At 38.1% G+C, this 23717-nt stretch overlaps 1 protein-coding gene across 1 annotated transcript in view; it reads right to left on the bottom strand.

Annotated features, from left to right (window-relative positions):
* Window positions 1-1920: 1920 nt before the first annotated feature.
* LOC131047032 (probable cyclic nucleotide-gated ion channel 5) overlaps window positions 1921-23717 on the bottom strand; it is a 369446-nt gene continuing 347649 nt past the window's right edge. The window contains exons 7-8 of the mRNA XM_057980826.2: window positions 3182-3418; window positions 1921-3006 (exon numbers count right to left, since the gene is read on the bottom strand). Coding sequence (XP_057836809.2) covers window positions 2305-3006; window positions 3182-3418 — 939 coding nt within the window. The 3' untranslated portion in view covers window positions 1921-2304. The remainder of the gene's footprint in view (window positions 3007-3181; window positions 3419-23717) is intronic.

Genomic DNA, 23717 nt, shown 5'->3' with positions numbered 1-23717 from the left:
AGAATTTAAATATGGGCTCTTTGAATGACCTGTTTGCAGAAAAAAAGATTAAAAAATACAGATTACTTGATCAAAATACATAGCAAAAGATCTAGGATACAAAAGGAAATGGAGATCAAGTAGGTGATTTGTTTGTTTCAGACTGTTGTGCTTAACTGTGTTACTAGCTATCTATGGCTCCCATAGTTTATTTGGCCTCATTGATTTTAGTAAAAACATTCATTCATTCATCCTTGCTGACTATGTGATCAAACATGTGTGTTGACTTCATTTGGTGCTTGCATGATTTACAAAACTTAAATATGCTTGCTGGTTGCTGATGATAACACTGGAAAGTGTGCTTCTTTGACTCACTTTACTGTCTCTTTATTTGCCTAAACATTCTTGTGGAGCTCCAAGCCGTAGTCACCATCCTCCAAAACTAATCCATCTCAATCTCAAAACATATGCAACCAGAATTTGCAAACATTTGTTAGTCTAAGAAACCAGACCAAGACACGAGCATTATCATTCGTTTGGAACAACTATTAATATGGATTTTCATTTGACACACAAATGATCAATAAATTGATGACGGAAAATGGGTTTCATGTAATACAATCATTGAGCTTTGGATTGGGTACAATGTGATTCAAGTGTTCTCGAAGATTATCTTTCTCTAAAGAGAATGGATGATAATATCATGGTGGCAATGGTATTGGCAATGGTGGCCAAACCAGAGATGAGACACTATCACATCTCGAGCAAATTAGCAATGCAATTAAGAGTACTAATACAAGAAATCATAAAACATCTTTTTCCCCTAAAATTATGTCAGAATCTGCTCGCTGGAAAGGGGCTCCATGCTGTAGTGATACTAAAAAATTAGTGACTGGTTACATAATAGTTATGAATAGTCTTGGTATTCTTTATGCTTGGTTGCAGATCTGTATTTTTGTGATGCTTAAAGAACAACTGCATCTTCATATGGATATATTGGTAGGCAGTTGTATACATTCTCTAAATATCATTTAAGAATGTCATGCCCATCAAGTGGAAATCGTGGTGCAGACCTGAATTATGCAATTTCTCCAATTCTAGTTTGTCTAATAACTGTCTAAGAATTTATTGATAAGCTTCTGAAAAGACTTTGTTTTCTGTAACTAAAAAGTAAAAACAACACATTTTTCCTTAGAGGTTCCTCAATGAATCTCATGGAATGTGAAAACTTAATGACTTTGTAAGAATGCCCTGATTATCAAGTAAAAGTTCTGGTGAAAACCAGATTATGCCATTTTTCCAATTTTGTAATATTTATTACCATTCTGTACTGATATATTTACTATTATAAGAAAAAACAAAGCTGCACGTCTTAAATATCCAAGGTAATTATGATAATGCCATTTGGAGGGAGAGATAACATCAATATGCATTCAAAGATATTCATCAACTAAGCTGCATTTCATCAGTGATAATCCTTGCATCAATGTCTATAAGCATTCCTGTTCATATCTTTTAAACAACTAATTCAGATTCTCAATTTGTAGCAGCACAGATTTAATGTTTCTTTAAAATTATTCCAAAACTGATCCTTGCAGCTGCACGTATTGAAATATTCTGTGCAAAATGATCTGCTCATACAAAGATGTCATTCATCATCTGCTAATAAAAATCTCAAGCTTTCAATTGTTTAGATGTGTGTATGCATAGAAGTTGTGTTTATCTATGTCTAGATATTCATCTAAATATACGCACATACATAAATGTATTCATACACACATACATATATACATAAAACAAATTCTGCTTCAAGAAAATAATCTCAGAAAATCGAATCTGCCTACTTGTATTGAGAGACCATTTTCTATTCATGAAAATCCCTAAAGAATCTTATTACAATTGTAAGCTTATACAGACTAAAAGGATAAACGAGACAAAATATTCACAACACAAAATCTGCAGTGTAAAATAATATAATTTGATGTCAACAAAATCAATCATGCAAAGCTAAAAACCCTCGAGATTTGATACAGCCTGTTTTTCACACCAGCAAAAGTGTACAATACGAGCCAAATTTGCCAGAATTGAAAAGTAATATGTATAGAATGAATCTTATAATCTTGACCATAACAATAGAAGCATGCCGACTTTCATGCTGGATAGATTATCAACTTAAAATTGGTAAACAATTAAAACAATTTTCTTCAATCCAGATATGAAAGAGATCTTCATTCTTTCCAAATGTTCACCAACAACTAGCGAAGACATGTTTTATGGTTGCACGCAAGGAAAATTCCTGTACAATGCAAAATATTAATATAAAACTTATTCATAATCTTCAGCACTGAAATCAGGCTCTGGGGGTTTTTGTAGTTCAACTAGTTGTGTTGGTTGTTCTGATAACTTCATGTTACGATTTCTGTGCATGCCATGAAGAGCATCTGTGGCAAAGTAGGATGCATAAAAAGCTGCTTTAAAGTTGGGGGAAACAGTAGAATTGTCCACTACCATAGCACTTGGCAATTTGTACTGTTTGCTGAGAAGATATTCAGCATGCTTCCTTCTGCAGTGACTGCGCCAGGTTGCTTGAATGAAACAAGCAGCCCATGTTCTCCAATGTTGGGAGTGGAAGCGAAAGGTATGTTGAACCTGTTTGCTGTGCAGGCGCCGGAACTGGGTTGCAACAAATTTTAAATCTTCTGCTCTTAAGGAGAATACCTCTACCTCTGACAAAGCTTTCACTGTTCTCGTTGATGATGGAAGGCTTGCACCAGACTTTGGATCTAAAGCCCATGTCAGTAGTTCCTCCCCACAGAAATCTCCTTGTTTCAGAACAACATGATTGAAAAATCCAATTCTTCCTCCATTTGTTGTCACACTTTCTATTTGGCCTTGAATGATAAAAAGCATCTCATCTATGTATTCTCCTTCTCTTACAATGCATGCATCTTCAGTATAAAGGGATGTTTTAAGACGCTCACAAATTGCATCCAATAAACAATCATCCATATTCTTAAACAAATGTACCTACAAAATAGAAAATAAATTTAAGAAAATGTTCAAATTACAGATTCTAACAGAATGCATTTATAAGTACTTATCATGAATGATTCAACCATGAAACAGGTTTGAAATTTACAACCCAGCATTGCAGGGAATTGTTGAATACCAGATAAGAAATTGTGATATAGATGTCACTTACCTGTTTGACCAAATCTAAACACAGATGCCGCTTGATGTCACGCCTGAGATCTTTTGGAAGGTTCTGAATTAAATGCTCTTCATCAACTCCTCTGGTTTCAATCCATTTGTGCTGGCCATGTAGACGAACACGCTGCCTAAGATCTTCAGGGAGAGACCGACGGTGCATCCATTGTTCTGTATCAGTCCTCTTTAATCTCATTTCTTCCAGCCTGATTGTCAAAGATTGCAAATAGGTCTGCAACACATAGAAGAAATTTTAATGCATTTTACCAGAGCCCAAATATTGTGCATTAGAAAAGACGATTTAGAATGCAAACTAGGAGGGAAAGTAGAACATAATGGCTACAAAGCTTCTGATTTAAAAGTCAATGAAAATGATCAGAACTTTTCCACTTGCTTTGAGGCTTAACACTAGCCATACTGATTTCAGTAATAGATATTCAAATCCTTTCTTGAATATATTTTTCTTCATCTGAAATTGGTGACTTTTGTATGTGATGAGCTTCAACTACTAGATATCATCTTTTCTTGGTGGCCTATAAAGTTCTGCATCTGAAAAGGCCATTCCCCCTATGTAAAAGGACAGCATTTTTGACCTGGATAGCCAAAGAAATTGGATACAAAACTTCATAAATGTTTGTATGTTGTACAAAGAATAATGCCTCCACATCTCAAACTAGACACTACTTTGTAGGTAAATTTGATATAAGGGCATCCATGTTCATGAGCAATCTTGTGTCAACCTGTAATGTCCCCAATTTTAGCCTTTTAGCTAGTAGGAGTAATAAGGAGAAATTAATTAAATTAATTTCTTATAAAGTCATTAAAATAAATTATTTATTAAAAAGTGACTTTATATATAACTAATTTAATTAAAAGTGACTAAAGTATAAAAATAAAATAATAATTAAAAAAGTCACTAATAAATAATAAAGTGTACCTACCCTCTTCTAGAAGGAATCTTTTGAGGGGTTATGAAAAGGATAAATAGAAGAGGGTGATGATTGATCAGGCAGATTGGAGATTGATTAAACATGATGAAATGACTAATGCATTGCATAGAAGGGCTGGACGAAACCCTAGTTCTTCATTTGGAGTAGGTTCGTGACGGAATCTACATGGGTGCCTAATTTGTGAAGTCTTCTCTCGAAGACAAATTTGCATCAGAGTGGGAGACATTTTCAGTCTTCCTAATATGAGCTAATTGAAGATTTTCATATCAGATTTGGGTGGTTGTGCTTCAGATTTGCAGGTTTAGAAATCACCTTATTGAAGACATATTCTTGGGCAAATATACATCTAGTCCCTAAGCGATACCTATTGGAGATTTGTAGAAGAGTTCTGACAAAGTTTGAAGGTAGATCGAAGAGCTTATGTTTTGCTGTTATCAAAGTTGCAGACTTTGGGGTTCATATGTTTTGATTCATATTTCATCATTGGTGCATCGATTTTCACAACTAAAGATTCCAAAGTGCAGCAGAGGTTGTGGCGATATTGTTTGGACTAGTATAGGGCAATTTAGGAGTTTATTTATTTCTTAGAAGGGGCCGAACCTTGGCAGATCCGCCACCCCTCTAACTCCTTCGATTCCACCTTTGAAAGCTTATGATTGCCCAAAGGCCGTCCAAGGAGCAGGCGCTATCATTTGCATGGAGTCCGATCAGGTTGGAGATAGATTTGGTGATATTCGTGTGCAGTAGCAGCAACATCTTTGTGTCAATTACCTACAGCAGCAGGGGCAGGTTAGGACTTAGTGCGAACTTGCACTTTAGAGCCTTATTTTGGATGAGTAATGCTGGTGTTTATATCGCCACACTTGGGCGTGGTTTAATCAGGTTCTTTAGACCTCCTCTTTCATTGTAATTTTGAATTGTATGTTTCAGTATAATGGCTGTCTTATGTCTTCAGAAAAATCAGTGGTATAGTTCCTTGTAATCAGCCCATGTGCTGACTTATGATTGCATTTGGCACTGGCTTATAATAAGATTTGAAGGGGGTTTGGGACTGCATTTTGTCTTCTGAGGTTGCATGACATCTATTTGACAAAATGTCAGTCTTTAGTAGACATGTTTATGAGCTCCACTTGAGATAGATTGCTGTCTATAGTCTACCATTTGGTCCTCATACTTTATTTATGACTTTAATAGTTGTTCTCTCTTGAAGATTCATGTGGTTGATAATCTTTATAACCAACTGAAACTAAGAACAATAGTCTATGACCTTGAAGAACATTTGTTTGACAATATTCCTTGGGTCGAAATTCAACATTACCACACTATTTTGACTAAGGGATATTACACAACCAAAAAAATTTCTTGTTTTTGCTTTTAGTTTTTGCCTTAGTTTTGTCGTGTTGCCGTTTAGTTTGGTGAGTTGTTGTAGAAGTCAAATCTCAGATTGCATTTTTGGCTAAGTCAAGAATTCATCTTGTAGAGGAGCGTAAAGGGTACCTTCAGGTCAAATTTGGAGGAAACCAGATGCCAAATGAGGAAGTTACGGCCGTTCGTAGGTTTTACCTCCACCAAGAACCAACCATAGTTCATGGTTCCCAATTCCTTCCTTGGCTCCAACCCATTCCCAATCGCACCATGAGAGCCGATAAGTCTATTTTTCTTTAAGTCTCAACAAAAATTAAAGATTCAATGTTTCTGGGAGTTTTTATGAAGATAAAAACCTTCCTTGATATGGTTCTTGGTTTTGAGTTCCCTCTGAAATCCCAATTAAGACTAAGAAGCTTTTGGTTCTAACTCAAGGAGGAATCTCCAACAAAGAAATTCACTTGTGCTTGGTTCTTGGTGCCGGTTCCCAATTGGGTTGGAACCTCCGACAAGGAACCTTTGAATTGGTGCTTGGTGCAGGTTCCCAATCAGGTCAAAACCTTCAACAAGGAACAAAGAAAGGTGAAGAGTACCCAATTCTCACTAAGTCTGAAACCTCCGACATAGAACCCAAGGAAGATTAAGATGTTGGGTTCCCAATGGGGATGGAACCCTTGACACAACACTAAGGTGTTGGTTCCTAAATGGGCCAAAACCCCCTGTCATGTCCCCTAATAAGTAATTGTTGAATGCATAAATATATTAATTACTTTATATAAAGCCTCATTCACTTATATAAATAATTAATATTCACAACAGTTAATCTTAACTATTACGGGAATTCTCAAACCAATTGATGCTAATAAAGGATGGGCACTCGAGAGGAAGATCATGGATTTTTATATACAAGAAATGTATGAATTGAAGTTGGATAATTTGTGAGATATCAATTCCTTTCGCCAGATTTAACTGGCCTATTGGAAGCAAGGATCACGGGGTGGTTCACAGAGAAGGCACGCCAATCTCATCCATTGCAGAGACTACTTGAGATTCAGCGGAGAAGCACATAACTTATTCTTCCTATCGCATCCGTAGAACCCGATATCGGGTGGTGTGGTTCAATACGAACATCTTGTTCATTCGCGTGAGGTAGAGGCTCGACGTCTGGTTCCGTTTTGCATTCACGAAGGCTCAATGAAGTGACAGAAGTGCCGTGGTTGGTGGTGTAACAGAGGTACCCTTGCCGGAAGTGAAACGGAGTTAGCAACCAGGAGGGTCATCATTCTGAAACCCGCAGTCACGAAGGAACAACAACGACACACTGCAACATGTGAGGAATAGTAATGACATACCTCAGACACTAATAAAACAATATCGTGGAGTAGTAGAAGTAATATAGGCGTTCAACACACAGGAGGTCAGCAATCAGGAGCAGAAGGTATAAAACCACGAAGAATGCCTATCATGCTTACGGTGAAATCTTGAAGACATCTACAGTTATGTGATGGCCACCAGGTGCATTATTACATATTCTTCCAGAATGATGAATGTTTGTTTTATATACTAGCCAATGGAATAAAAATTAAGATTGTGTTTATGAAAAATATCACTATTTGTACATATCCATTAATTTGCCAATCACTCACTGGCCATGTTAAAAAAAGATATTACTGATAAACTGGACATAAATCCAATAGGTAAATAAGGGAATTTTACAGTGGTATCAGAGCTTTGAATCTTGCCAGCCTTGTAGGGTATTGAAACTTCATGAAAACTTAATGCACAGTTGAGTTTGCACCAAGGAAATTATAATTTCAAAAGTACTAAGGCCCGTCAAAACAGATTTCCAAACTCTCCTTTAACACAGAGTAGTTCATCAATCCCATTTGAAATTGAAGATAGTCACACCGAAACTGACGAGGAGAAACCAAAATGGGAGACCCGGGTAACAATAGGGACTTATTGGCTGCGTTAATTAGAAGTCAGCAAGATATGCAAGATAATGTTAACAAAATGACCCATTTGATGACCCAATTTATGGCCAATAATATGAATCACCACCAAAATAATGGTAGACAGAATAATCAACATCAAAATAATGGGGGAAACAATGGGGGTAGAGATGAAGAGCCAGTTAATAATCAGCTAGAAAGAACAGGAATAGCTAGACCATTTATGCCCACATTTACTGCTAGAAACCAGCCACCTTAAAATGAACCTACAATAAGAGAACTTCAGGAAGAAATACATCAGGATTGGTTAGGGTTTGCACAAGAATTCAGATCAACAATGACATTTAGAGAATATTTAGATGTCAAAATGAAACATAGGCCAAGAAGACATCGAGGAAACAACAGTGAATTGCAAAGGAAAATTGGAAAAATGTCCATTCCTTATTTTGATGGTTCACGTAAAACAACTGCTCGGGCTTGGGTGCAAAAATTAGACACATACTTCCAATTAAACCCTATGATGGAAGAGGAGGCAATTAAATATGTTGCGTTACATCTTGACGGTGTAGCACATGGATGGTGGCATCACAGACAAATAACCTTGGGTCATAATTTGATAGGCACTTATGTTGAGTTCACTGAGAAACTTATTGATAGATTTGATTCTAAAGATCCAGAATTACATCTTAAAGATTTGACTCAGCTTAAGCAAACTGAAACTGTTGAACAATATATTTCTGAATTTGAAAAATTGGCTGTCCTAGTTACTGAAATTTCAGAAAGACACAATATTGTAATATTTATAGATGGATTGTCTGATTCCCTCAAAGGTTGGGTTAAGTCCTTAAACCCTTTGACCTTACAAACCGCTGTCAAAAGAGCAAGAGAATTAGAACCATCTTCAAAAGGAATTTTTTTTAACAAAGGACCACCTCCTAAACCAGAAAAAGACAAACAACCTTTCAACAAAGATAATTTCCCTAAAAACATGTTAGATAAAGAGGAAAGGGAAGAGCTCAGAAGAAAAAAACTATGTTTCAGTTGTAGGGAAGCATGGCAGCCTGGACATAGATGTTTAGGGAAGGGAAAAATCCATTATATTGAGGTTATGTCTGACAGTGAGGATGAAGAGAATGCTAATCCTAATATAGAACGAGCACCACAAAACACAGAATCAGAAACAGGTACCAAACAAGGAGGAGTAATAGCATCCATGACAGGAACTCCCCATTATAATATTTTCAGAGTTAGAGGCGTTTTGAATGGACAACGTGTGATTGTTATGCCAGATAGTGGTTCAACACATAATTTTATAGATGCAACACTTGTGGAAAGACGTGGCTTGCAGACTGAAAAACATGAGGGATTTGATGTTAGAGTAGCAGGTGGAACTAATTTATCTAGCACTCATAAAGTTCCTAAATTGAATATTACTCTTGGCAATTACACTATTACTGATGATTTTTATGTGATTGATTTGGCTGACACTAATGTTGTCTTGGGCATATAGTGGATGGAAACATTAGATGAATATACACAGAGTTTTAAAAGAATGGAATTCTCTTTTAAAATTGATGATAAAAAGGTAGTCCTTCGTGGTATGTCTAACAGTGGTCCCAGGATCGTCAGTGCTAAAAGAATGGAGGCTATTTTCAGACATGGAGATGTGGCATGGTCAACACAGTGTTTAATTTCCAACGAAGGTATCAGGTTTTGAATCCAAATCTTATGGAAATGATTTGTTAACAGTAGTAGATTCACATCATGTGGTTTTTAGTAATATCCCTCCAGGAGTCCCACCTGATAGAGGATTGGAAGATACTATTGAATTAGAAGAGGGTGCTAAACCAGTTATTACTACTCCTTACAGACACCCTAAAACATTCAGGGATGAAATAGAAAAAGTAATTAAAGAATTATTGGATATGGGGCACATCAGACCTAGTTCTAGTCCTTTTGCATCATCTGTAGTGTTGGTCAAAAAGAAGGATGGAACTCTTCGTATGTGTATTGATTACAGAGCTCTTAACAAGAAAACAATAAAAAACAGGTATCCAATTCCTCGAATTGATGAATTGTTAGATGAATTGCATGGTGCTGTTTACTTTTCTAAAATTGATTTGAGATCAGGGTATCATCAGATTAAGCTAAGAGAACAAGATATTCATAAAACTGCTTTCTGTTGTCATTATGGTCATTATGAATTCTTGGTTATGCCATTTGGTCTAACAAATGCTCCGGCAACATTTCAGTCCTGTATGAATCATATTTTTAACAAACAGTTAAGGAAATTTTTGCTAGTATTCTTTGATGATATATTGATTTATAGCAAAACTTGGGAAGAGCATTTGAAACATATTGATATAGTAGTTGGTATTATGGAATCACAATCGTTGTATGCTAAGGCGTCTAAATGTGAATTTGGAATAACTGAAATTTTGTATTTAGGGCATATGATCAGTGCAACAGGGGTACAGGTTCATCAAGAAAAGATAAGAGCCATTTTGGATTGGCCACCACCTGGGAACCTTACAGAATTAAGGGGTTTCTTGGTTTATGCAGTTATTACAAGAGGTTCATCAAAGGTTTTTCACAGCTTGGGGCACCCTTGACAGATCTTACCAAAAAGGGGGCATTCCGATGGACTGAGGAAGCTCAAAAGGTATTTGAGAAACTTCAAGAGGTAATGATCTCTTGTCCGGTACTTGCTCTTCTAGATTTTGATCAGCCTTTTGTATTGGAATGTGATGCTTCGGGTGATGGAATAGGGGCAGTTTTAATGAAAAATAAACATCCTATAGTTTATGAAAGTAGGAAACTTAATAGCATTGAGAAATTGTATTCCATCTATGATAAAGAAATGTTGGCAATCATGCATGCACTGACAAAATTTAGAGAATGTTTGGTGGGTAGCAGATTTGTAGTGAAAACGGACCATAACAGTCTGTTGTATTTCTTGGGACAAAAATATTTAAATGATAGGCAACATAAATGGATCAGTAAGATCCAAGCTTATGACTTTGAGATTGAATATGTAAAGTATAAAAATAATGTTGTTACAGATGCTTTATCTAGAAGGCTCGAAATCAATACGATATCTGTAGTAACAGCTGATTGGAAATCTCTATTGTTGGTCGAGTATTTAAAGGATTCTTTTGCATGTGATTTGTTAGATGGTAATATACAAGATGATAAATATAAAGTTGTCAATGATGTTATTTATTACAAGGATAGGATTTATTTAATTCCAGGTTCGAAATTGAAAGAAAAAATTCTCCAATCTATGCATGATATTCCTCTAGCAGGGCATCCTGGATACTTCAAAACGTATCATCAGGTAAGAGAAAGGTTCACTTGGAAAGGATTAAAAAACGATGTCCTACGTTATGTCAAGGAATGCACCACTTGCCAACAAAATAAAGTAGAGCAAACCTATCTTGCAGGTCTATTACAACCACTGCCTATACCAGATCAGAAATGGGAAAGTATATCAATGGATTTTATCACAGGTTTACCAAGATCCCAAGGTAAAGATTGTATCTTTGTTGTAGTTGATAGACTAACTAAATTTGCACACTTCTTTTCTATCACTACAGAATTTACAGCAGTTCAGATTGCAGAGTTATTCTTCAGAGAGGTTTTCCGTTTACATGGTTTACCCAAGACTATAATCAGTGATAGAGATAGCAGATAGCAGATTTCTGAGCATATTTTGGGGAGAGCTTTTCAGATTAATAGGTACAGAGTTGAATCATAGCACTAGCTATCATCCGCAAACTGATGGGCAAACAAAAATAGTGAACAAGTGGATCGAAGGTTATCTTCGTAACTATGTGGCCGGTCATAAGAAGGCTTGGGTTCGTTGGCTATATCTGGGTGAATATTGTTATAATACTACCTTTCATATGTCAATTGGTATGTCTCCTTTCAAAGCATTATATGGCTATGATGTACTCTCTTTTCTCGACCTTGCTTTTGAATAGAGCAATGTACCTAGAACTCATGATTAGCTTCAAGAAAGCCAAGACATTTTGACAACTCTTACGGAGAATTTGCAATGTGCTCAGAATCAACAAAAAATCTATGCAGATAAAAGCGAGTTAAATGCCATTTCGAAGTGGGAGATTTGGTATTTCTCAGGTTGCAACCTTATCGACAATCTTCTCTCAAACGTAGTGGTTCTGAAAAACTAAAGCCTCGGTTTTATGGTCCCTATTAGGTAATACGGAAGGTTGGTACAGTTGCGTATGAACTTGATTTACCGTTAGATAGCAAAATACACAATGTATTTCATGTATCTTGTCTCAAGAAAGCTCTGGGCCAACAGGTGTCAGTATCCAAAGATTTACCTCCTTTGAATGATGAAGGGAAGCTCGAGATGATACCAGAAGTCATTTTGGAAACACGGGACAGGCAACTGCAGAACAAAACTATCAGGGAATATCTCATCAAATGGGAAAATCTGCCTCAGGATGATGCCACCTGGGAAAATTAAAGAGTTTTGGAGTTGCTTGAGGGCAAGCAACATGAAGTAGGGGAGACTGTCATGTCCCCTAATAAGTAATTGTCGAATGCATAAAGATATTAATTACATTATATAAAGCCCCATTCACTTATATAAATAATTAATATTCACAATAGTTAATCTTAACTATTACTAACTATTACGGGAATTCTTACGGGAATTCTCAAACCAATTGATGCTAATAAAGGATGGGCACCCGAGAGGAAGATCATGGATTTTTATATACAAGAAATGTATGAATTGAAGTCGGATAATTTGTGAGATATCAATTCCTTTCGCTAGATTTAACTGGCCTATTGGAAGCAAGGATCACAGGGTGGTTCACAGAGGCACGCCAATCTCATCCATTGCAGAGACTACTTGAGATTCAGCGGAGAAGCACATAACTTATTCTTCCTATCGCGTTTGTAGAACCCGATATCGGGTGGTGTGGTTCAATACGAACATCTTGTTCATTCGTGTGAGGTAGAGGCTCGACGTCTGGTTCCGTTTTGCATTCACAAAGGCTCAATGAAGTGACAGAAGTGTCATGGTTGGTGGTGTAACAGAGGTACCCCTGCCGGAAGTGAAACGGAGTTAGCAACCAGGAGGGTCATCATTCTGAAACCCGCAGTCACGAAGGAACAACAGCGACACACTGCAACACGTGAGGAATGGTAATGACATACTGCAGACACTAATAAAACAATATCGTGGAGTAGCAGAAGTAATATAGGCGTTCAACACACAGGAGGTTAGCGATCAGGAGCAGAAGGTATAAAACCACGAAGAATGCCTACCATGCTTACGGTGAAATCTTGAAGACATCTACAATTATGCGATGGCCACCAGGTGCATTATTACATATTCTTCTAGAATGATGAATGTTTGTTTTATATACTAGCCAATGGAATAAAAATTAAGATTGTGTTTATGAAAAATATCACTGTTTGTACATATCCATTAATCTGCCAATCACTCACTGGCCATGTTCAAAAAAGATATTACTGATAAACTGGACATAAATCCAATAGGTAAATAAGGGAATTTTACACCCCCTATCAGAAAGGAAATAGAAGAATGCGATAAGGGAAAGGTTCCTTGTAATGTCCCCTTATTTGAAATCTCAGGAATAAGGGACTATTCACTTATAAATCAATTGCAATGAAGAGCTAGGCCCTACTATGGCAAAGGGAATTCAGTTGTTTCAGCCAATGATGATGCTTTTACCCAATTCACTAGGTGCTCTGCAACTATTGTTCCTTGATCCCAAAACACTCAAAACCACCCTGACCTGAGATAGAAAGGGACTCCTATGAAAGGAATGTTCCAATGACAGGTGGGATGGGAAGAGAAAGGTAAATTATGGCGTTGGCATGTTACATATATAATCTGATTAACACTATCCTGTTGACGTGTATTTTGTACACAATCATACACAGAATAAAATACCCAAGGGTACCTTATCCTCTCTTGAATAAAGCCTCTGATTGCTGAAGATGTCGCAAAAAAGGATCAATCAGGGTGACTCCAATGTTCTTTTATGTAGGGTCTCTACGTGTGGATAAGCACCAGTGGTTGTTGTGAATGCTGTTTCATCAAGGGGCCTTACGTCATCCGAGCTGCAGGAACAAGGTTTCTCTAAACTAACAAGTTCTCAAAAAGATCAAAAGGTAGAGTTTGCAAGGGGTAAATTCTAATCTAATCCTAAAAATGACCCAATGTAGGCTAGACTTGGCAAGATTCTACCAATTTCAATATTGCCATGAAATAACAACTCAACTGAAATTGATGCGATCTTCTAAGGTAACAAATGATTTTTCAATTCATCAAGGATCATGGACACTACCACAAAGGCACATATCCAAAGCTCAATGACGATTGAAGGTTTAAGTAATTCAAGTCTTTCCAGTTGACCACGCAAGGCGTTCCTACAATCAGCAAGAAGCTAGTGGTTTGGAACGTGAATCTCACCAAAGATCAAGCCCAACACTTAGTCCTTCAAACTTAAATACTACTTCGATTGAGAATGATTCAAGAAAACAAACAACCATGAAGATAGCCACAAGAATTGCAATAAAACACCATAACTTCAATATTTTATTGATCTCAAAGCCAAAATAGACAACAATTGCTTGAAATTCCCTCTTCAAAGCTCAATCTTGCTACAAATACTTTCTTCTCTCAAAAGCTCTAAACTTCTAACTATTTCTTATTGCTCTCTCCTTCTAAAATTCTATATCAAAATGAAAATGAATGAGGGTATAAATAGCATCCTCAATTACAATGAATGGCCTAGATCAAAAGAAGATCAACGACTGAGATTCTGACACCTAAACCCTAATTAGGGTTTTATTACAAAAGTTCCCTTTTTATTGAACAATATTAAATGCATAGCCAAATATTTAATTTGGCACAAAAATCTAGGAAACATAGACCAATGATAATTAAGGTGCCATGTCATCTATAACAACCTCTCTTCTAGAACCTTGTTCCCTTTCCAATGCTCCTTTTTAGCATATGCAATGAATCTGGACACGATTCCTTCAATCTCAGCCATAGGAATCTCGGGAAGATTCCTCATTCGTTCCTCCAAGTGAATAATCTGATCAAAGGCCTTGAGAAGAGCTGTGTCCCATTCAGGTTCGAGTTCCTTGGTTTTCTCAATCAGGAGCATAGTAGCAAACATTTGATCTCTTTGCTCATCTATAATAACATTCTCATTTTTGCAAAAGATGACCTTGACCCTTTCTTCCAACTCTTGAAGATCCACATCTGTCTCAACTTCGATTCTTCGGCCAAGAATAGTACATAAAACCCCAAACACCTTGTCCTGGATTGGATGGATGACCTCCTCCACTTGATTGCATTTGGTGCTGGTGTCTTCGAAAAGAACTTCCTTCATCTGGAGTAAAGTAGACCACTGGAGTAAATTATGAGCTCCTCCATCCATTATCTTTTCTTGTGCTAAGGTCTTCCTTGGTGTTTGCCTGATTACTTGAAGAACAGGAATGATAACATCTTTAGTATGAGCAAAAGCGGCTACTGTTATCATTAGGTTGTGGATGATCTCAAGGACCTGGATAGCCCGATGAATGGTCTGCATCATTCTTGTTGTAAACTCAACGACAACTGTATGGGATTTGTCAATCCAAGAGCTCATAAGCTGGACCAAGCTCTTAACTCTCTCTGCCTCACCAACTGATTCTAGGGGAAGTGCTTGCACAGGAGATACTGCTGGATCCTGACGTCCCAAAGGCTGACTGAGGTGGCTAAAGTAGCCTCTCCAAGCACCGACCTCTCTCTCAAGTTTTCTACTCTTTTCCATTTCTTCCTTAAGTTTATCTTTAAGTGCCTCAAATGAATCAGTTGCCTCATCCATTGCCTGCTCAGTGGTGAGTGGACCAAGCTCAACGGTTTCTACATCATATTCTTCTGTAAGGATTTCACCCTCGTACTTGTCCACTGCCGGTGTAGCTATCTGCAACTTCTTGGATCCTGTCTCATCTCTGATCATCTTGGACATTTTGGTGGCCTTCTTCCTTTCTGTTACCCCCTGAGGATTTCCGACAAGGCTATCTAAATCAATCACATTATCTTCGTCTTCAATCACAATCACCCTTGTTAATCTCTCCTTCAACCAATCTGGAATAGCGGACCTCGTCTCTCTAACTTGTATTTCTTTAGGCAATGGCTCTTCTTTCCGGAGAGGAGATGTCGCTTCATCATCATTCTTGTCTTCATGTAGCTCATTGACCTGGGGAGATTGACTTGATGAATGTTGAGATGCCTGTCCTTCTTCATGTTTATCATTTTGAACCATGGATTCCATAGATTCTTCTACTTCAAGTGTCCTCTTCTCTTGTCGAGAAGATGTGCCGGATGAGCGATCTCGATTGGCCTCTTGCTTCTTCTTGGAGGACTCTCTTTTCTCAGGTCTTTCCTTCCTTTTCGCACCTCTAGGATGAGGATTGCCTTCACTTATGCTTCTGGGGTGAGGATTGCCTTCGCTTTTGCTTCTAGGATGAGGATGGCCTTCACTTGCGCTTGCTCCTCCTTTTGTCGATCTTTCCTCCAAAGTAAAAGTCATAGATATATTTTGCTCTCTCAACTTTTGATGTTGCACATCAACCCATCTGCGAGTACAGGACAAAACTGGAGCCATCAAAGCTTTTAAGTCTACAACCTCAGGTTCATTCCAATCTATCTTCACTGCCTTGTCCTCTCTATCATAAGATGACTGGAGGTGCCTGCCACTGTCCTGAGCTTGATCGGCCACTCTGTAAACTTTGCATTTCCTGATGAAATCCAAAGGCAATCTGGAATGCATCTTTCTTTTCACTTCTAAATCATCTGAGAGATTCATCCAAAAGTCCTCTACCTGACATTCATGCTTGTACTTTCTACCAACTGTCTCCTCTATATACCCATAAGGATTGAAATTCTCCCTTAATGAAAAGAATGAAAAAGAATATAAGGCCAACTCTCTTTCTGCATCATCTAAAGCTGGAGCATTAGGACATACCTCAACTGAATTTCCTAGTATGATAGGTACAGGAATTCCATTTCCATGCCTGTGTCTAAATGCCTTCGCATAAGCTGCCAACTGTCTAGTTACCTCAAGTAACACTATTCTGTCTATCGGATATCTTGGCAACATGTAGGGAGGTGAAGGACATCCATGAACTCTGATATATGTAAACTTCTGGAATTGGATAAACCAAGCACCGTACCTCTTTACAAGCTCTTGTGCCTCTTGAGATATCCGATTGTGAATCCTGCCTTGCAGTGTCCTGGTGATGTTCATTGTGAAGGTATCATTAACTAACTTGTAGTTGCTTCCTGGTGGATGGTGCAAATGAACAGAAGAGTCACAAACTCTGACTTCTCCAAGTCCTCTTCCAATTACTCCTCTGTGAGGTAGTCCTGCATATTCAAAACTCCTGATCAAGGCATACATGATGTACGAGCTCATGTGGAAGGATTTAGTAGCCTTCAGTCTTCTCAACTGCACGTCCAAGCAATGGCTAATAATTCTAGCCCAATGAATTGTTCCTTTTCCCTGGACTATCACTTGGATGAAGAAGAACATCCACTTCTCAAAATAGAAGGCTTGAGGAGCCCCTGTAACTCGATTGAGTAAGGTTACCAAATCTCTGTACTCCTCCTGGAAGTCGATCCTATGTGGTGTGTTGGGAATCTTGCTCAGGCGAGGACGACTTTTGAGTAACCAATTCTTGTTGATGATGCCCAAGCAAGTGTCTGGATCATCTTCGTACATGGATCTAGCTCCTTCCAAATTTATGTTCTGGTAGATGAAGAGCTTCACTGATAGCCTCCTCTAAAAGATAAGCCAAAGTGTTTCCTTCCTTGGACACGATCGATCTTGACTGTGGGTCGTAATGGCGGGCACACTCGATCATCAGCTCATGGCACTGGATTGCTGGAGGGAAGCCGACCGCCTTGATAATGCCACTTTCAATTATTCTCCTCGCGACAGGTGATGGCTTCCCTGTGTAAGGGACCTCTCGAAACTTCTTCACACTGAAGTTTCCCAAGTTGGTATCTCCAATGTTGCTCCACTTTGACACGATCTTGGTCTCCATTCCTTTGATCTTCCTTCATGAGAGCCGGACGACTGCTGGATGCTCCTGCCTTTGGGGTCGCCATCTTAGCACCTACATAACATTTCATAATGAGCAATATACCTTGGAACGTAGAAATATAGACTGGATTAAAGTTTTAAAATTTAGGAAACTTCATGATAAATCTTTGAATTATCATTTCCTAAATACGACTATGCAATTGGAAATTCAAAATTTCAAAATTTCAAAATTAGGCTAGGAAGATCTTCACCATACCTTTCTTTGAGAACTAACTCTAAAAAAAGATGCAAAATTAAGCAAGTTTGCTAGGCAAAACGAAGATCGAAGTCTTCTAGCAAAGGCGCCTCCTTCATCAACTTCACCACCCTTGGGGTCTTCAATGCTTTGAGGGAGAATTCGCTCCTCCTCTAACCTCTAGCAAAGTTCGCACTTCTCCTTGGATTGAAAAATCGCACCTCTCCTTGGATCAAAATTCGCACTTTTTATTGCTCCTCCAAATCGCATGTAGACAATGATTGAATGATGGATTAAAATGCCTCAAAGTACCTCCCATATATAGGCGCTTATGCTTTGCAATCCCCATAGGCTGACTTAGAAAATAGGCCAAAAAATAAACAAAATAAAATAAAAGAAGAGGCCGACTTCATAAATAATATTAAAATAATACCCCCCAAGCGCTCTTTCTTAAATTTATTTAATATTAATTAATTTAAAATGCCTTTATAATTAAAATTTTCGATTTTTTAAAGGCTTAAATTAATTATTAAATACCATGCGCACTTATTAAATGTCAATTTAATTTCAAATGTTTCAAGGTTTTATCGAACTTGGCATTTAATGCAATTTGAATGATATTGGCGCCCAAGCATGGAAAACAATAGATATTAACAAGATCGCTCTGGTCCCTTGGAGAGGGACAGGAGCGCCCCTTCATTTTGGCCTTGTATCTCTCGCTTCTCACGTTCAAAGTCTCATCTTGGATGTCCAAAATAGCATTCTTGCTTGGCATTTGGGGTTTAATTTATTTCATCTTTGGAAGGAACTTGTTTTAAAGCAATTTCGCCCTGGTCCTTGACTGAAGGACAGGAGCTATTTAATTCTAGACCTCATACTTCTTGCCTTTTACGTTCGAAATTTCTTCCTTTACGTCCAAAATGGGGTTTTCATTCGTGACTTTGAGTTCGATCTATTCAATTTTTTGAATGAATGCTCTTTAGAACCATTTTCGCCTTGGTCCCTTGGTGAGGGATAGGAGCGATTTCATCTCTTGTCCTTGATCCTCCTTTTCCAAATTGTCAATTTATGATGTGAGGCCATCAATGATCTCTATTGTTCGAACAATGCATGTCCAATTCGCTTTCTCAAGACCAAACGAGCCCTTCTAAGGATTTTCGCCCTAGTCCTCCAGTGAAGGACAGGAGCGAATTTTATACTTGAGCCAAAAATTGTCAATTCTTGTGGATGTTTCCTTGTCCATCGTTTTCCAAAAGGTGTTTCTCATTTCGTAAAACCTTGCCTTGGCGTGATTCTGGAGGGAGATGCTTGATTTTATAGAAATCGCCCTGGTCCTCCAGTGAAGGACAGGAGCGAATTTTAGTCTATGGCACAAATCCTTAATCATATCAACATCGAATTCTCTTCAAGGCGCAAAACATTGTTCCTTATCCCATCTTGAGTCTTGCAAACGACAGTAGCACTTCAAAATGTTAGGCAATCAGGCAAATTTGAAGATTTCGCTCTGGTCCTTGGGAGAGGGACAGGAGCGCCTTAGCCAATTTCATCAAATGCTTGTGGTCTTTGCAACTTTGTTCTTCTTTGAGGCATTCCAAATATCATTGCCATCATGTGTCTAGGCTCGGACTTGTCCAAATTCGGAGAGGGAGGCTGGACAATCTATATTTCGCCTTGGCCCCTTGGAGAGGGACAGGAGCGATCTTGCATCTATAAGCTCACTTGTGTTTCGCCAACTTTTAAAATTATCTTCAACGGGGTGATCACGCCTTCCTTCCTTCATCTCAAACTTGAAACTCGCTTTTCCTTTGCCCAAAACTTGTCTCTTGAGAAAATCGCTCTGGTCCCTGAGTGAGGGACAGGAGCTTCCTTTGAAAATCGCTCTGGTCCCTGGGAGAGGGACAGGAGCGCCTAGGCAATTTTGGGTTGATTTTCTCTTTTGTGGCCTATTCAAGTTATATTCAACGAGCAAAACAAACTTTCCTTGTCCTCCTCAAATCGCGAAATCATTTAAATCTTGTGAGGGCAATGCAATTTAGGAATTCAAGCTCCGGTCCTTCAGTGAGGGACAAGAGCGATTTTGCAAACCCAAGCTTATCCGTCCTTTGTCAGTCTTCCAAATTATATTCAATGGATAAATCATGCTTTCCTTGGTCTCTTCAAATCATAAAATCGTCTTGATCTTGCAAGGACAGTGCAAATTTGAAGATCAAGCTCTGGTCCTCCAGTGAGGGACAGGAGCGATTTTTGTCCTCAAGGTCAAATCTCCACGATTTTCATCTCAAATTTCCTTTGCTGGGGATGATACCATCATTTTGCAAGCTATGAACAAAAGTCAAAATCCAAAAAATGTCCAAGAAGGTGTGTTTGAGGAAAATCGCTCTAGTCCCTGGGAGAGGGACAGGAGCGATTTTGTCTTGCTAGGCCAAAATTTCAACCCTTCATTGCCAACGACCAAGTCTGGATACTCCTTCATGCTTATTTCACCCTTCATTGCATCCTTGATGCTTCAGTTCGATCAAATGAGGCCCAAAATGATCTAGATGAGCCATTTCGCCCTGGTCCTTCAGCAAGGGACAGGAGCGATTTGGCTTTAAACTTTAAAAACTTGTCATTTTGAGTCCTCAAAATCTTCAAAATCTTCAATTCACGCTCAATTGTCTCTCTTGGCGACCCTGCAAAAAGTAAATAAAACAAGTCAATAACCAAAATGCACAAAATATCAATTTCGCCCTGGTCCCTGGGAGAGGGACAGGAGCGATTTTGCCCTTTTGGAGTTAAAATATCAAAATCTAGGTCTTCAGATCACTTCATCATGCAGGGCTAGGTCGTCTCCAAGGCCAGGAATTGGTTACCTTACTTCCAAAATTTGGTCAAAATTCATCCAAACAAAATGCATAATTTAATCATCAAAATGCTATCACTTAGACCTAACTTGAATTTGCCCTCAAAATCTTGACTGGACTCATCCTGAGACATACTTGACCTCCTAGCAGGCTCATCCTATTTCAAAATTGCAACCTACGCGAGGATGCTCAATAATCTTTCAAAATTGGATTGGACTTCGGCTTGAAAACATCAAAAAGGAAACCCTAAGGCTTAACCCTAGTCCAGACGACTCACTCACTTACTCAAAACCCTAAAAGCAGAGAGAAGAACAGGCAAAACAAAAGCAAAAGGAGGGGGTCCCCATTTCAATGGGGCGATGTGTGAAATGGTCACAACACATCCCAAACAAAGGATGAAGGGCGGATGTATGTCTAACGGGCATGGCCTAATCAGATAGATCATGGCTGATAAAAGAAGGCATAAATGACATGGAGGGGCAAGCGGACCACCTACCAAACGACGAGGCTCCCATTCCGGTAGCTGTAGAGACTTCTTTCTAATCAAATTTGTTACTTTGCAAGACTAATTCTGATGAAAAAACTCACGTAATAATGATAACCAACATACTCTAACTTGAAGAATGCAATGGGTATATATATACATATATGTGCAATGATATTCAAATCTATAACATATGAATCTATTGATTTGATATGATGGAGTTTCCTTTTGTTATTTCTGATATGACGATGAATATTATGCAATAATGATCTCTGCTGTACTCTGATTTGCAATTGTGAATGGAGTTAACCCAGCTGTTTCAGATATGGTGATATAAAGTATGCTGTAAGTCTTCTCCCAATAGCTTATAGCGATGATGATAGGATTGCTGTTTCTGATTATACTTTGGAAGCATGCAATAGTTATGGTGCTGTTCCTGATTATTATCTTTAAATGTATGCAACAGAATTTGCTAATAAGGTGGTTTCTCAAATGAGCAATCCGAATCTGGATGAGAATAAGAAATAAACAATCCGATGATGATTCTGAATTGATGTTTGAAACTCCCGTTATACCTTTATCTCCTAAAGGTCATGCCTTTTAGAATAGCCATTCCTTGAAGAGTCATGTCTTGTCCTTCAATGATCACTGTTTGTTAACATAGAAAATTGTCTTAATAATAACAATTAATGATATTGCACCCCTTGGGACTAATTCAGAAATATATCTTTGCATCTCTTAATGGATAATTAATCATCTTTTGATGTACTAATATGGCGGTGATATTTGGTATTTACTAGGTCTCCTTCAACATGAATAGCTAATATTATAGTGATCCCTCTCCCTTAATATATGAGTTCTCATTGCTTAATGAAATCAGGAATATTTGCTACGATATATATCGGCATTCAAACTTATTAGTTATCCTCCAAACATAAATGATGCCTTATGCACTTAATCGCTGCTTGCTGCATGCATCATCATTATTCATTGTTTTGGAGTGCTAGATTGAGGATAATCACTGTTTTCTGTTGTTATGTAATGTCTATTGCATCATTCATGATCAAATCGCTGTCTTATAACTGGTAGTTACCATCCTTGGGAATGATAATTAGTCTTCATATAAGTTTGCTTGTTTGGATTTGATGGGAACATCACATTCCTAGAGACAAAGGGACCACCAATGGAGGGTGGCCAATTCCTAGTTCCTTCTAAGATGGAAAGTTCTAACAAAGAATAATGAAACATCCCGTGGACCAATTGGGAGATGAAACCACAGATTTAGAGCGATAGTTGAACTATCGAGAAGACATGATGGATTCATGGTGACGGTTGAACTATTTTCACATAAGGGATATATTGAAAGATACAGATGGCTGGAGGATTTCCTTTTTTGTCCCAAAGATATGATAAGAGATCCTCGGCAGCCTCAGGAGGTCGCAATTGGTGATACATCATTCCTCGCGCATCAACATCAGATTCCTCAATGAGCAATGTAGGCTCAAACTTGAACTTAGGAGCATGGAATATTTCTCCTATTCATCTATCTTTATGTTGCATATAGGAGCATGGAATATTTCTCCTATTCATCTATTTTTATGTTGCATAAACCATGCATCTTTGTGCAGCTCTATAAGCATATCCTCAAAAACTAGGGCCTTTGATAGGTTGATCTTCAAATACTTTTTCGAGTTGTCCAAATTCAATCTCCATGGGTGTAGATTGATTACCCTCTAAAATTTCTTTATCTTGAACAATTGATAAATCTTCATTCGAATCTTCCTTTTGTTGCAACATTAAATGCTCATCAAGGATTTCTTCCTCTTGAAATGCTGAGTATATCCCTATTCTCTCTTGGATATAGAAATCCTAGTGCTATCGGGGTTGATCACAAGAGATGACCTCAAGTCTCATTTTGTTAGGACTTGACTGGCTATGGATAACTCAGCGTAGATGTGTTTTGCTGGTAAACACAAGGGGACTTACACTTGCTGTAAGGATAAACTTCTAAAACAGGTTCTAAAGGCGACTCTAAGACTTTACAAGTCTTACATTCATCAGATTTTCATTATGCATGATGCTATCTTAGATATTTGGTAACAGATTTTAAAATAAATTGCAAAAGAGAAGGGTAGAGAGATTAATCTATCCTAACTAGAACAGCCTTTTGTGTTAGTAGACAGAGCTTTCAAAAAACCAAGCCTTGTGTTGATGTGGCTAAAATCGTATTGCTACAGCTCTATCCGGTCAACGCAGAATAGAATGTTTTGCTGAGTATTCTATCCTCCCTTGAAATAAGGGATCCCTAATGCTGTTTTTAATTGATCAAAGGGGACAACCTCAAGGTTCCAAGTGTCAGTTCATGACTACAGGATAACTCAATGATTTAATGTGTTTTGCTGGTAACACAGGGACTTACGTTTGCAACAAGCTGGTTTGCATCTAACGATGCTGCGATTCTCAAGTTGGGAAAATAAACAACAAAAGAGAAAGGTTTAGGAGACCTAAGGACAATGATGATAACAGTTGATGCAGCGGGTAGACAGATTTTGATAAACCAATTCTTGTTTTGCTAGAGACACCCTCACAACTC

The sequence above is a fragment of the Cryptomeria japonica genome, chromosome 7, assembly GCF_030272615.1.
Source record: "Cryptomeria japonica chromosome 7, Sugi_1.0, whole genome shotgun sequence".
Lineage (NCBI taxonomy): Eukaryota > Viridiplantae > Streptophyta > Pinopsida > Cupressales > Cupressaceae > Cryptomeria > Cryptomeria japonica.
The sequence above is the reverse complement of the archived record's forward strand: the minus strand, read 5'-3'. Positions and strand labels throughout refer to the sequence as shown.